This window comes from Haliotis rubra, unplaced genomic scaffold (genome assembly GCF_003918875.1).
Source record: "Haliotis rubra isolate DU_JTF1 unplaced genomic scaffold, ASM391887v1 Scf43, whole genome shotgun sequence".
Taxonomy (NCBI): domain Eukaryota; kingdom Metazoa; phylum Mollusca; class Gastropoda; order Lepetellida; family Haliotidae; genus Haliotis; species Haliotis rubra.
Window position 1 is genome coordinate 267,805 of NW_025767113.1, and position 15,582 is coordinate 283,386.

The 15,582-nt window shown below is 45.0% G+C and overlaps 3 protein-coding genes across 3 annotated transcripts in view; 1 reads left to right on the plus strand and 2 right to left on the minus strand.

The window, feature by feature from the left end:
• LOC124289019 (orexin receptor type 2-like) overlaps positions 1-15,582 on the minus strand; it is a 38,293-nt gene that overhangs the window by 5,270 nt on the left and 17,441 nt on the right. The window lies entirely within an intron of this gene.
• On the plus strand, positions 2,687-3,541 carry LOC124288922 (DNA-directed RNA polymerase II subunit RPB1-like). Its single transcript, XM_046725513.1, has one exon. The coding sequence runs from the start codon at positions 2,687-2,689 to the stop codon at positions 3,539-3,541; it is 855 nt and encodes a 284-aa protein (XP_046581469.1).
• On the minus strand, positions 10,639-12,352 carry LOC124288923 (octapeptide-repeat protein T2-like). Its single transcript, XM_046725514.1, has 4 exons — positions 12,026-12,352; positions 11,536-11,862; positions 11,135-11,371; positions 10,639-10,806 (listed from the first exon to the last, which is right to left on the minus strand). The coding sequence occupies exons 1-4, from the start codon at positions 12,350-12,352 to the stop codon at positions 10,639-10,641; spliced, it is 1,059 nt and encodes a 352-aa protein (XP_046581470.1).

Here is a 15,582-nt window from a genome sequence, read left to right on the forward strand (position 1 = left end):
CAAGACGATTTGAAATCCCATCAGAGGTTTTCATTTGATTTTGCCAGAGATACCCACAGATTCATAAATCTGCTCAATGTTACATGTTTTGGATAAACACAGACCATATAACCATAATGAGACACATTTACACATTCAGACTCACATGTTGACACATTCAGACTCACATGGACACATTCAGACTCACATGGACACATTTAGACTGACATGTACATATTCAGACATCCATATACACATTCAGACTCACATGGACACATTCAGACTCATATGTACACATTTAGACTCACATGGACACATTTAGACTCGCATGGACACATTCAGACCCACATGGACACATTCAGACTTACATATTCAGGCCCACATGTAACCATCAGACTCACATCTACATATTCAGACTCACATGCACCTATTCAGACTCACATGTATATATTTAGACTAGACTCCCATTTACACATTCAGACTCACATGGACACGTTCAGACTCACATGGACACATTCAGACTTACATGTACACATTCAGACTTCCATATACACATTCAGACTCACATGGACACATTCAGACTCCCATTGAAACATTCAGACTCACATGGACACATTCAGACTCACATGGACACATTCAGACTCACATGCACCTATTCAGACTCACATGTATATATTAAGACTAGACTCCCATTTACACATTCAGACTCACATGGACACATTCAGACCCACATGGACACATTCAGACTCACATGGACACAATCAGACTCACACGCACCTATTCAGACTCACATGCATGTTCTTAAGGCATTTTTGTTTTATCACTAAAACTGCTCGCCCAAACGCACTCAGTGCATACTAGACGTATCACCCGAACACACCCGGAGAAGAGCACGGGAAAAACGAATAGGTTTTGCATATATAAGACGGTGGTCAGCGATACACTGCGCATTCGCTCCTTTCTGCCATTCGATGCTATTCGTTACAGGTCGTGTGTAGGCATTTATTTAGACATTTAGACTACGAATGACTTAGATGTTAGATGTGTAGGTTCAATTGGCTATTGTGGCGTTAGGTTGTTGAACTTGCATTAGTGTGTTTAAGGGTTAGACAATAAGCGGTATTTAGCAGTTCGTTTCATCTCAAAGTTCATTTAGCATCGCTTAAGAGAATCACGTTTAGTTCTTTGTAAATTTCATAGTTTTCTCACTTATAATAGTTATCACGTTTAGTTCCTTGTTTTAGGCCAAAAGGTAACTTCGAAATTTTAGTTGATTAGGAATTCAGTTAAGTCTCATAGCTCTGCCCAATCGTTTTATTTTCCACTGCGCAACAATGCATATATTAAGACTAGACTCCCATTTACACAGTTAGACGCACATGGACAAATTCAGACTCACATCGACACATTCAGACACACATGGACACATTCAGACTCACATGGACACATTCAGATTCACATGGACACATTCAGAGTCACATGGACACATTCAGAGTCACATGGACACATTCAGACGCACATGGACACATTCAGACGCACATGGACAATTTCAGACCCACATGGACACATTCAGACTCCCATGGACAATTTCAGACTCACATGGACACATTCAGACTTACATGGACACATTCAGACTCACATGAACACATTCAGATTCGCATGGACACATTCAGACTCACATGGACACATTCAGACTCCCATTTACACATTCACACTTACGTGGACACATTCAGACTCACATGGACACATTTAGACACACATGGACACATTCACACTTACATGGACACATTCAGACTCACATGGACACATTCAGACTTATATGTACGCATTCAGACCCACATGGACACATTCAGACTCACATGGACACATTCAGACTCACATGGATAAATTCACTCACATGAACACAGTCAGACCCACATGTAACCATCAGACTCAAATCTACATATTAAGACTCACATGCACCTATTCAGACTCACATGTATATATGTAGATCAGACATTTACACACATGCACCTATTCATGGACACTCAGACTCACATATATTCAGACTTACATGTACATATTCAGACTTCCATATACACATTCAGACTCACATGGACACATTCAGACTCACATGGACACATTCAGACTCACATGGACACATTCAGACCCACATGGACACATTCAGACTCATGGACACATTCAGACTCATGTACCTATTCAGACTCACATGAAAATATTCAGGCTAAACTCCCAGATACACATTCAGACTCACATGGACACATTCAGACTCACATGGACACATTCAGACTCACATTTAGATTCACATGGACACATTCAGTTCCCTACAATCATCACATGTGGAGCCCCTGCAGCCCCCGACATCAGCTCCTTACGGTCATCGCATCTGGAGCACCTGGAGCACCCAACACCAGCTCCCTATGATCATCACATCTGGAGCCCCTGCTGCCCCTGACATCATTTCCCTATGGTCATCACATGTGGAGCCCCTGAATCCCCCGACATCAGCCCCCTACAGTCATCACATGTGGAGCCCCTGCAGTCCCCGGCATCAGTTCCCTACAGTCATCACATGTGAAGCCCTGCAGACATCAGTTCCCTATGGTACACATCAGACCCACATGTGAAGCCCCTGCAGACTCCCCGACATCAGCCCCTACAGTCATCACATGTAGCCCCTGCAGCCTCCCGACATCAGTTCCAGGCTATGGTCACATGTGAAGCCCCTGCAGACCCCAGACATCAGTTCCCTATGGTCATCACATGGAGCCCTGCAGACCCCCGACATCAGCCCCTACAGTCATCACATGTGGAGCCCCTGCAGCCCCCGACTCAGCCCCTACAGTCATCACATGTGGAGCCCCTGCAGACCCCGACATTAGCCCCTACAGTCATCACATGTGGAGCCCCTGCAGCCCCCGACATCAGCTCCCTACAGTCATCACATGTGGAGCCCCTGCAGACCCCGACATCAGCCCCCTACAGTCATCACATGTGGAGCCCCTGCAGACCCCGACATCAGCCCCCTACAGTCATCACATGTGAAGCCCCTGCAGACCCCGACATCAGCCCCTATACAGTCATCACATGTGCCCCTGCAGACCCCCTGCAGACCCCGACAGTCATCATGTGGGAGCCCCTGCAGACCCTGAGTCATCACATGTGGAGCCCTGCAGACCCCGACATTAGCCCCTACAGTCATCACATGTGGAGCCCTGCAGACCCCGACATCAGCCCCCTACAGTCATCACATGTGGAGCCCCTGCAGACCCCGACATTAGCCCCCTACAGTCATTACATGTGGAGTCCCTGCAGACCCCGACATCAGCCCCCTACAGTCATCACATGTGGAGCCCCTGCAGACCCCGACATCAGTTCCCTACAGTCATCACATGTGGAGCCCCTGCAGACCCCGACATCAGCCCCCTACAGTCATCACATGTGGAGCCCCTGCAGACCCCGACATCAGCCCCTACAGTCATCACATGTGAAGCCCCTGCAGCCCCCGACATCAGCCCCCTACAGTCATCACATGTGGAGCCCCTGCAGACCCCGACATTAGCCCCCTACAGTCATCACATGTGGAGCCCCTGCAGCCCCCGACATTAGCCCCCTACAGTAATCACATGTGGAGCCCCTGCAGCCCCCGACATTAGCCCCTTACAGGCATAACATGCCCGGCCATGGCATCTATTGGAAAATGATGTTTGTGTGGCATCACAACACTGAATGTGAAAACCGTTCATGAAATTGGTTTGAACTTCAGCGTTCCAGTATGCAGCTGACGCAGCTCTTGCATGGCATCGTCTCGCTGATAATGGTGCACAAATGAGAAAGGCTCAAGCTTACAAGATACATCCCCAGTGAACATAACGAGGTTCCTTTTTTAAATAACCACATCTTATCACAGTTCGTACTTGTTTGGCGATGCCAAGGTTTGCTTACCCTGAACATTTTACTGGCACATATATAACTGGGTCAAGGCAAAATGTGAAGTTATTGACATGTCTAAACTTCTCACCAGAGTCGTCAGCAGCTTCAGGAACCGCAGCAACATCAGTAACTTCAGCAATACCGGCTACACCGGCTACACCGGCTACACCAACAAGGACAGCATGACTAGCACTTTAACGGTGGGTTGACGAGAGGGGCGTGCTGTGTGCGGTGTCCGTGAGGGTGCAGGATGGGATCATGTGGACAGCGTCTTGATGTGAAACCCGGCGCGTTTAGACGAACTCCCGACACACAGATCCGCTACACAGATCCGCTACACAGATCCGCTACACAGGGCGTGTGTAGTGGTTTCAGTGTAAGTGGTGAAACAGTACCAACAGTGTCGCGTCGTACATCGGTTGTGAAACAGTACCAACAGTGTCGCGTCGTACACCTGTTGTGAAACAGTACCAACAGCATCGCGTCGTACCTTGGTTGTGAAACAGTACCAACAGTGTCGCATCGTACATCGGTTGTGAATCGTACATCGTAGTTGGGTTGTGAAACAGTACCAACAGTGTCGCGTCGTACACCTGTTGTGAAACAGTACCAACAGTGTCGCGTCGTACCTTGGTTGTGAAACAGTACCAACAGTGTCGCGTCGTACCTTGGTTGTGAAACAGTACCAACAGTGTCGCATCGTACATCGGTTGTGAAACAGTACCAACAGTGTCGCGTCGTACACCGGTTGTGAAGGATCGGTATATATGGACAGTTATATATATGAACAGGTATACATATGGACAGGTAATTTGGAAACCACGGCAGGGTCATTATCAACAAGAGCAATCATATAAAAAGGTAGCAGTTAGAGGACTACATTGAGTCCTTTGAGATGATGACAGGAATGGCACCTGCAACAGGTACAGAGTGACATCGTCGTGGAAGGCATCCAAGCTCCTCACACCTTCCACAACAGCACCTCCTACCTGCAACTGTACGGTTATACCTGGGATACGCCCACCCACCAGACTACCACTTTACTGATCACATGAGCCTTACACACGTGTCACAACCTACAACACAGCTGCAGCGAGCAGTCAGCGTTCTATGTAGAAGTAGGACATGATTCGGCGAAACAGATAGGCAGCAGCTTAATGCGCCAACAAACACATCTTGGTCCATCTCGGCGTTATATGTACATTTAATATGTTGACTTTCTGCTAAGCGAATTCGGTAAACATCATCAGGTGTGTTCCGAATACGCGCGGCGCCTCTGTGTTTCTTTCCTCAAAGATACGTTACGATAACTCTCCACTATATCCTGGATGTATCCGCGGCTTGGGCGATGATTTTATTACCTCCCTTGGCTGGCTCCGCATTCTCACAGTAGCCAATCAGCTAAGCCGTCGTTACAACCGAGCATGCCAGTGTCAACAAAGATTATTTGGGAAATAATAAAGACAAATTCACAGATGTGAAAGGACTCCTTCGATTTCTTTCAGAGTACCTCTGCATCAATTGTGTTGCCAAGTATAAACGGTTAGATAATTTAAGAAGCGAAAGTGAGTTGTGATTGGTTCGCTTAACTTCCCAGCGTAGGCACCTGATTGGATAAAAAGCCAGCCTAGGGAGGTAATAAGATCATCGCCCCAAGCCGTGGATGCATCCAGGTCAAGTGGAGAGTTATCATTACGTATACCCTGGAGATTATCGAGGATGTTCGCCCTGTTGTTTCAGGGTTACCTACACAATAGGTGACTGAATCACGACTAGACAATACCATTCAGAATTTGTCGAATTAACAATGGCACTTTGAATATCTACACAACTCCTCCAATAGAATGCAGTGTAATCATGATTCACGTACAAATGAACTTTTGACTCTGAAATCCTAAACGATATTATCAAGTGTGGTGGAACATTCAACAGGAGCGGCCCAGCAGGTGTGTGGATCTCGGGGTCGTGAGTGCCTTCATTATCCGACTGCCAGATACATGGTGGTGCCGGTGATCACATGCTTGGAATCAGTCCGTCAACATCAGTAGGAAATAAAGGAACACAATCTGAACATGCAGATATCTTCTTGTCTTCTGGTGTAGGCCAGGCATGTGTGTTTCCCAGGACGCGCATCGTTCCAGAGAAGGACACATCACCAGAGACCATGGTCTCTGACATCACGAAGTCATTGTGTTCCTCGTCACTAGGAGTGCTCATTGATAACTTCTAAATTATACACACAAAATGTTACTTGCTGGAAATATATTCCTATTTGATGTAATCGGACGTGTGGAAGTTAGCATAGTTTAGATGTTTTGGAGTTAAAGAGTAATCAGGAATCTTGTATAGGAGACAGGCAAACACCTATCATGCAACATTACATCACGGTTACCGGTTGTGTAAAACAGATGATATAGATAGATAGATAGATAGATAGATAGATAGATAGATAGATAGATAGATAGATAGATAGATAGATAGATAGATAGATAGATAGATAGATAGATAGATAGATAGATAGATAGATAGATAGATAGATCGATCAATCATATCTCTGTACAACACATTCTCAAATGTTCATACCGATCCATGTTGCAATTATCCTGCCCAGTAAAATCATTGTAAAGTCTTGTTTGCTGAAAATACACCTCACACAGAGACACACTAATAACACGAGTACTGCTGTCAACAATACTGAAAATACACCTCACACGGAGACACACTAATAACACGAGTACTACTGTCAACAATACTGAAAATACACCTCACACAGAGACACACTAATAACACGAGTACTGCTGTCAACAATACTGAAAATACACCTCACACACGGACACACACTAATAACACAAAGTACTGCTGTCAACAATACTGAAAATACACCTCACACGGAGACACACTAATAAACACAAGTACTGCTGTCAACAATACTGAAAATACACCTCACACGAGACACACTAATAACACGAGTACTGCTGTCAACAATACTGAAAATACACCTCACACAGAGACACACTAATAACACAAGTACTGCTGTCAACAATACTGAAAATACACCTCACACGGAGACACACTAATAACATGAGTACTGCTGTCAACAATACTGAAAATACACCTCACACGGAGACACACTAATAACATGAGTACTGCTGTCAACAATACTGAAAAGCACCGGAGTGGTTCAACGTCATATGATGATGACTTCAGGTAATGACAGTTTTTGATGCCTCGAATCCAGTGAATTTCACGGTCCCAACCAGGGACTCACTCCGTCATCATTTTCTAAATCATAGGGGCCACAGACCCAGACAAGCTGTGAGTTGAAAGCGTTGCTTGGCAAGTTCATAGATAATGCACATTTAATCCCGTTAAAGGGAGCTGTTAACAAGCGGTGGATGATATGATAACGGTATCTGATGGACACTCGCGTGTAGTATAAACTATTCAATTAAAAGTGGGCATGTTCAGTAACGTCAGGTCACAACTGACACATGACGGGTAAACGGTGAAATGTATCACCGATTAGAGGCCGAATTTTACCGCATTGGAGGAATCTTTGCTGACACAATTATGTAAGTTCTCTGTGTTAATATTGTCAAGAGAATGCTATTTCTCCCAAACGATCTTTAGCTTGCGGTGAGGTCCTGGACCCCGTTCCTCAAAGCGATCGTTCTAGACAGTCGTAAGTCTGTGTTAAAGTATGAGGTACCTCAGGAACAGGGCCCTGACTGCTACTTGACTGGACTCCGATGGAAGATTGTGATATCATCATCACACATCACTATCAGTGAAGGACTGGGTTCCAGGCTGCTTGTGTAGGTTGTATGGCAAGCCTCGGCAGACTCCCCACCCACACCATCTGTTGTAGCCGACATCGACAGTGGTTATTCCAGGCCGCCACCCCCGAGAAGTCAACACTGATACATAAACACACACCCGCCGACCCGAGGTGTAACCTAAGGAAAAACTGCAGTTTAATTATAGCACGATCATGGAGATATCTGACTGAAAGGGAAGGATTCTCTGATAGTCCCCTGTCCGCAGATATCCTAATGTCCTCTCTCATATCTGCCCTACTGTCATTCTCACCCCTCTTCCTCTCTATCCTCCATCTATCCTCTGATATCTCTCAAAGTCTTCTCCTCAGTTCCATTTTCCCAGTTCACCTTGTCTCTCCCCAAATGTTCTTCTCATCTCTCCCTCTTTCTATCATCTTACCCTCTGATACCTCTCCCCAAATATTCTTCTCATCTCTCCCTCTTTCTATCATCTTACCCTCTGATACCTCTCCCAAATGTGCTTCTCATCTCTCCTCCTTTCTATCATCTTATCCTCTGATACCTCTCCCCAGTGTTCTTCTCATCTCTCCTCCTTTCTATCATCTTGGGGGCGGTGGGGTAGCCTGGTGGTTAAAGCGTTCGCTCGTCACGCCGAAGACCCGGGTTTGATTCCCCACATGGGTACAATTTGTGAAGCACATTTCTCGTGTCCCCCGCCGTGATATTGCTGTCATATTGCTAAAAACGGCGTTAAGTCATACTCAGTCAGTCTATCATCTTATTCACTGATACCTCTCCCAAATGTTCTTCTCATCTCTCCTCCTTTCTATCATCTTATCCTCTGATATCTCTCCCAAATATTCTTCTCATCTCTCCTGCTTTCTATCATCTTATCCTCTGATACCTCTCCCAAATGTTCTTCTCATCTCTCCTCCTTTCTATCATCTTATCATCTGATACCTCTCCCAAATGTTCTTCTCATCTCTCCTGCTTTTATCATCTTATCCTTCTGATACCTCCCAAATGTTCTTCTCATCTCTCCTTCTTTCTATCATCTTATCCTCTGATACCTCTCCCAAATGTTCTTCATCATCTCTGCTATCATCTTTTATCCTCTGATACCTCTCCCAAATATTTCTTCTCCATCTCTCCTCCTTTCTATCATCTTGAGGGGCGGTGGGGTAGCCTACCAATTAGGTTAAAGCGTTCGCTCGTCACGCCAAGACCCGGTTTTGATTCCCCCACATGGGTACAATTTGTGAAGCTCCATTTCTCGTGTCCCCGCCATTGATATTGCTGTCATATTGCTCCTAAAACGGCGTTAAGTCATACTCAGTCAGTCCATCATCTTATTCATTGATACCTCTCCCAAATGTTCTTCTCATCTCTCCTTCTTTCTATCATCTTATCCTCTGATATCTCTCCCAAATATTCTTCCTCATCTCCTGCTTTCTATCATCTCATCCTCTGATATCCTCTCCCAAATGTTCTTCTCATCTCTCCTGCTTTCTATCATCTTATCCTCTGATTACCTCTCCCAAATGTTTTTCTCTCATCTCTCCTCCTTTCTATCATCTTTATCCTCTGATGCCTCTCCCCAAATGTTCTTCTCATCTCTCCTGCCTATCATCTTATCCTCTGATACCCCTCTCCCAAATGTTCTTCTCATCTCTCCTTCTTTCTATCATCTTATCCTCTGATACCTCTCCCAAATGTTCTTCTCATCTCTGCTTTTCTATCATCTTATCCTCTTGATACCTCATCAAATGTTCTTCCTCATCTCTCCTCCTTTCTATCATCTTTAATCCTTTGTCTTCCAATCATTCATAAAGCAAGTTCGCTCCTTTCATCCACCTTATCCTCCATTCTCATGTCCAAATGTGTCTTCTTTGGCTCTTCACTTACTCTATCAGTCCGCCATCCTTTATTCTGTCCATTATTCTTCTCATCTCTCCTTCTTTCCATCTCTCCATCCTCTTCTTTCCATCCTTCTTCTCTCACTTTCTCTCATCTCTCCTTCCATCTTCTTCATCTCCATCCATCCCTCTCCTTCCATCATTTCTTCTCATCTCTTCCTCCTTTCTATCATCTTCCCCTCTGTTACCTCTCCCCCATGTTCTTCCATCTCTCCTTTTCCTTATCCTCCATTACCTCTCCATGTTCTTCTCATCTCTTCTTTCCTGTCTATCCTCTGTCCCTCTCCATGTTCTTCTCATCTCTCTTTCTATCATCTTATCCCTCTAATCTCTCTAAATGTTCTTCTCATCTCTCCTCTTTCCTCATCCATATCCATCTGTCCTCTCTCCCATGTTCTTCTCATCTCTCCTCCCTTTCTATCATCTGTCCTCTCTTACCTTCCTCAAATGTTCTTCATCTCTCCTTCTTTCCACCTCATCCTCTGTTCTCCTTCCCAAATATTTCACCTCTCTCCTTTCCTATCTTCTTCTCCATCTCTCCCCTTATTTCTATCTCATCTCTCCTTTTCCTCTTATCTTCTCTCCCTCTCCATTCTGTCATCATCTCTCCTTTCCTATTTCTTCATCTCTGTTTCTCATCCATCATTCTTCTCATCTGTCCCTCCTTTCTTCATCTCTCTTTTCCTCATCTTGTACCTCTCTCCAAATGTTCTTCTCATCTCTCCCTCCTTTCTATCATCCTCTCCTTCCATCTGATCTCTCCCCAAATGTTCTTCCTCATCTCTCCTTCCATTTCCTGTCTCTGTCCTCTGTCCACCTCATCTGTTCTTCCTCATCTCTCTATCCTCTGTCTATCATCTTATCCTCTCATACTTCTTCTCTGTCTCTTTCTATCATCTTCCTCTGTGCCTCTCCAAATATTCCTCTCATCTCTCCTTCTTTCTGTCTTCGTCTCTCCTGTCCTCTCCTCTGATTCTCAAGTCTTCCTCTCATCTCTCCTTTCTATCCTGTCTCCTCCATTCTCCTTCTTCTCATCTTCTCCTTTCTGCTTCTCTGTCCTGTCCTCTGATTCTCTCTCTCTTCTCATCTCTCTCCTTTCTATCTATCTTGTCCTCTGTGTCCTCTCTCTGTGTTCTTCTCATCTCTCCTTCTGTGTCCTTGTCTCTCATTCTCTCTCCAAATGTTCTTCTCTGTCTCTCCTTCTTTCATCTGTCTTGTCGTCTGTGTCTTCCCAAATGTTCTTCTCATCTCTCCTTCTTTCCCTCCCTCTGTGTTCTTCTCTCATCTCTCCTTGTTCTGTCTCTTGTCTCTCTTCTTGTCCTTTCTGTCCTCTCCTCTCTCCTCTGTCTTCTCCTCTGTCTGTCTCTGTCTTCTTCCTCTCTTTTCCTGTCTCCTTGTCTCTCTGTGTCTCTCTCTGTGTCCTCTCCTGTCTCTCCTCCTGTCCTCTTGTCCTCTCTCCTTCTGTCTCTCTTGTCCTGTCCTTGTCTCTGTCTGTGTTCTTCTCTTCTCTCCTGTCTTTCCTGTCACCTTGTCTCTGTGTCTCTCTGTGTTCTTCTCGTCTCTCCTTTCTCTGTCGTCTCTGTCCTCTGTCTCTCCTCCTTTCTGTCTCCTGTCCTCTGTGTCTCCTTCTGTCTCGTCCTCCAGTCCTTTCTCCTCGGTCTGTCTGTCTTCTCCTCCTTTTCCTGTCCTCTGTCCTCTGGTGTTCTCGTCTCTCTGTCTCTTGTCCTCTCTCTTCTTCTCTCTGTCGTCTTGTCCTCTGATTCTCTGGTCGTCTCTCGTCTGTCTTGTCATCTGGTCCCGTGTTCTTCTCGTCTCTCTCGTCTTGTCCTCTGGTCTCTGTCTCTGTCTCTCCTCCTCTCTGTCTTGTCCTCAGTGTCTCTGTTCTTCTCGTCTCTCCTTGTCCGTCGTCTCTCTCTCCTCCTCTCTGCTGTCTTGTCTCTTGTGTTCTTGTGTCTCTCTTCTTCTGTCTGTCTCTGTCTCTGTCCTCTCCGTCTCTCTGTCTCCTCTCTCCTTGTCTCTCTGTGTCTTTCCTTGTCTGTGTCTCTCTGTGTCCTCTTCTCCTTCTCTGTCTGTTCCTCTGATTGCCTCTCCGTGTTCTTCTCGTCTCTCCTGTCTGTCTTGTCTGATTCTCTGTCTCTTCTGTGTCTCTCCTCTCTCCTTCCTGTCTCTTGTCCTCTCTGTCTCTCCCCAGTCCTGTTCTTCTCTCTCTCTCGTCTTGTCGTCTGTGCCTCTGTCTTCTTGTGTCTCTCCTTGGTCTGTCTCAGTGTCTCCGTGTCTCTCTCCTGTCTTGGTCCTCAGTGTGTTCTTCTCGTCTCTCCTGGTCGTCTGTCCTCACAGTGTCTCTGGTCTCTGTCTTCTGTCTCTCCTCGTGTTCTTTGTCCTCTCTCCTGTCGTGGTGTTCTCTGTGTTCTGTCTCACCTCTGTCCTCAGTTCCTGTCCTTGTTCTTCTCGTCTCTGTCGTCTCTGTCCTTGTGTGTTCCTCTCTCTGTCGTTTCTTGTCCTCTGATTCTCCTCTTGTTCTGTCCTCAGTCTCTGTCTCTCTGTTCGTCTCTCTCTCCTCTGTCTTCTCGTCTGTCCTCCTTGTCCTCTTCTCTGTCTCGTCTTGTCATCTTGTCCGTGTTCTTCTCTGTCTCTCCTTGTCCTCTGTCTCTGCTGTTCTTCTTCTCTCATTCTTTCTGTCGTCTTGTCCTCTGATGCCTCTCTGGGGAGTTCTTCTCGTCTCTCCTCCTTTCCTGTCCTTGTCATCTGATCTCTGTCCCAAGTTCTCGTCTCTCCTTTCTATCACCTTGTCATCTGATTGCCTGTCTCAAGATGTTCTTCTCATCTCCTGTCTCTGTCTTGTCATGGGATCTCTCCCCAGATGTTCTTCTCATCCTCCTCTTCTGTCGTCTTGTCCATCTGATTATCTCCCAAGATGTTCTTCTCATCTCCTGTTTCTATCGTCTTATCCATTTGAAATCTCTCCCAAATGTTCTTCTCATCTCTCCTCCTTTCTATCACCTTGCTATCCTCTGAGTACCTCTCCCAAATGTTCTTCTCATCTCTCCTGCTTTCTATCATCTTATCCTTTGAAATCTCTCCCAAATGTTTCTTCTCAGCTCTCCTTCTTTCCTATCACCTTTATCCTCTGATACCTCTCAAATGTTCTTCTCATCTCTCCTGCTTTCTATCATCTTATCCTTTGAAATCTCTCCCAAATGTTCTTCTCATCTCTCCTCCTTTCTATCACCTTATCCTCTGATTACCTCTCCCAAATGTTCTTCTATTCTCTCCTGCTTTCTGTCATCTTGTCCTTTGAAATCTCTCCCAAATGTTCTTCTCATCTCTCCTGCTTTCTATCACCTTATCCTCTGATACCTCTCCCAAATGTTCTTCTCATCTCTCCTGCTTTCTATCATCTTATCCTTTGAAATCTCTCCCAAATATTCTTCTCATCTCTCCTTCTTTCTATCACCTTATCCTCTGATACCTCTCCCAAATGTTCTTCTCATCTCTCCTCCTTTCTGTCACCTTATCCTCTGATACCTCTCCCAAATGTTCTTCTCATCTCTCGTCCTTTCTATCATCTTATCATCTGATACCTCTCCCAAATGTTCTTCTCATCTCTCCTGCTTTCTATCATCTTATCCTCTGATACCTCTCCCAAATGTTCTTCTCATCTCTCCTGCTTTCTATCATCTTATCCTCTGATACCTCTCCCAAATGTTCTTCTCATCTCTCCTGCTTTCTATCATCTTATCCTCTGATACCTCTCCCAAATGTTCTTCTCATCTCTCCTCCTTTCTATAATGTTATCGTCTGATATCTCTCCCAAATGTTCTTCTCATCTCTCCTGCTTTCTATCACCTTATCCTCTGATACCTCTCCCAAATGTTCTTCTCATCTCTCCTGCTTTCTATCATCTTATCCTTTGATATCTCTCCCAAATGTTCTTCTCATCTCTCCTTCTTTCTATCACCTTATCCTCTGATACCTCTCCCAAATGTTCTTCTCATCTCTCCTGCTTTCTATCATCTTATCCTTTGATATCTCTCCCAAATGTTCTTCTCATCTCTCCTCCTTTCTATCATCTCATCCTCTGATACCTCTCCAAAATGTTTTTCTCATCTCTCCTCCTTTCTATCACCTTATCCTCTGATACCTCTCCCAAATGTTCTTCTCATCTCTCCTGCTTTCTATCATCTTATCCTTTGAAATCTCTCCCAAATGTTCTTCTCATCTCTCCTCCTTTCTATCACCTTATCCTCTGATACCTCTCCCAAATGTTCTTCTCATCTCTCCTGCTTTCTATCATCTTATCCTTTGAAATCTCTCCCAAATGTTCTTCTCATCTCTCCTTCTTTCTATCACCTTATCCTCTGATACCTCTCCCAAATGTTCTTCTCATCTCTCCGCTTTCTATCATCTTATCCTTTGAAATCTCTCCCAAATGTTCTTCTCTCATCTCCTTCTTTCTATCACCTTATCCTCTGATACCTCTCCCAAATGTTCTTCTCATCTCTCCTGCTTTCTATCATCTTATCCTTTGAAATCTCTCCCAAATGTTCTTCTCATCTCTCTCCTTCTTTCTATCACCTTATCCTCTGATACCTCTCCCAAATGTTCTTCTCATCTCTCCTGCTTTCTATCATCTTATCCTTTGAAATCTCTCCCAAATGTTCTTCTCATCTCTCCTTCTTTCTATCACCTTATCCTCTGATACCTCTCCCAAATGTTCTTCTCATCTCTCCTGCTTTCTATCATCTTATCCTTTGAAATCTCTCCCAAATATTCTTCTCATCTCTCCTTCTTTCTATCACCTTATCCTCTGATACCTCTCCCAAATGTTCTTCTCATCTCTCCTTCTTTCTATCACCTTATCCTCTGATACCTCTCCCAAATGTTCTTCTCATCTCTCCTGCTTTCTATCATCTTATCCTTTGATATCTCTCCTAAATGTTCTTCTCCTCTCTCCTGCTTTCTATCATCTTATCCTCTGATACCTTTCCCAAATGTTCTTCTCATCTCTCCTCCTTTCTATCATCTTATCCTCTGATGTCATCCCCAGCGTTCTGTTCTCTATTGTCCTCTGATATATTCTGGCTTCCCCATGATATCCCTGCCTCCCGGTTACAGACGTGTGGTGGTCGGTGCTACTGGTTCTCAGACCCAAGCACTTTAAGCCTAAATATTAAGTATTACATTGTTTTGTTTCCTCGACTATACAACGATTGTGTAGCTAGGAAAAACCTTTATTAACTGAGTTCAGAAAATGTCAACAGCATTTGTACCAACATACACAATGCAAGACCTGGGAACAATAGCGCGTCTGACACGTGCCTGTATATGTCGACCACATCAGCATTGCAAACCTGCCTAAACAAGGGAAGCTCAAAATGGTATGTATCAGCGGATGTGTAACCCATAGCTGTCAACGCCGCAGTGGTCTGACCACGTGCTAGCAAGGTAGCCGCATGGTAGTGTGGCGAATGCATTGTGGTGTGTTGAGTTGTTAGAGATAATGGCTTCGACAAAACATTTGCCATATTCCAGAGAGAGAGAGAGAGAGACAGAGAGAGAGTGACAGAGAGAGAGAGGAGAGAGAGAGAGTGACACAGAGAGAGAATGACTGTCAGAGAGAGACAGAGAGAGACACACAGAGAGAGACTGAGAGAGTGAGAGAGAGAGACACAGACTGAGAGACACAGAGAGAGACACATAGAGAGAAACAGACAGAGACAGAGTGAGAGAGAAAGAGAAAGTGAGTGAGAGAGAGAATGAGGATGAGAGTGAGAGAGTGAGTGAGTGAGGAGAGGAGAGAGAGAGTGAGAGAGAGTCAGAGTGAGAGAGGAGTGAGAGAGAGAGAGTGAGAGTGAGTGAGTGAGGAGAGAGAGAGTGAGAGAGAGAGTGAGAGCGAGAGTGAGAGTGAGAGTGAGTGAGTGAGAGAGTGAGAGTGAGAGTGAGAGAGTGAGTGAGTGAGTGAGTGAGCGAGCGAG

Coding starts and splice junctions, on each gene's coding strand:
- LOC124288923 (XM_046725514.1), bottom strand. CDS start 12,352: ATGACAAGGACAGGAAAGGAGGAGAGACGAGAAGAACTCCCCAGAGAG. Junction 11,372..11,535: donor AGAACACAAGAGACAAGACA/GCAGAGAGGAGG, acceptor AGAGACGACCAG/AGAATCAGAGGACAAGACGA. Junction 10,807..11,134: donor CAGAGAGACACAGAGACAAG/GTGACAGGAAAG, acceptor AGATGAAAGAAG/GAGAGACAGAGAAGAACATT.
- LOC124288922 (XM_046725513.1), top strand. CDS start 2,687: ATGGTCACATGTGAAGCCCCTGCAGACCCCAGACATCAGTTCCCTATG.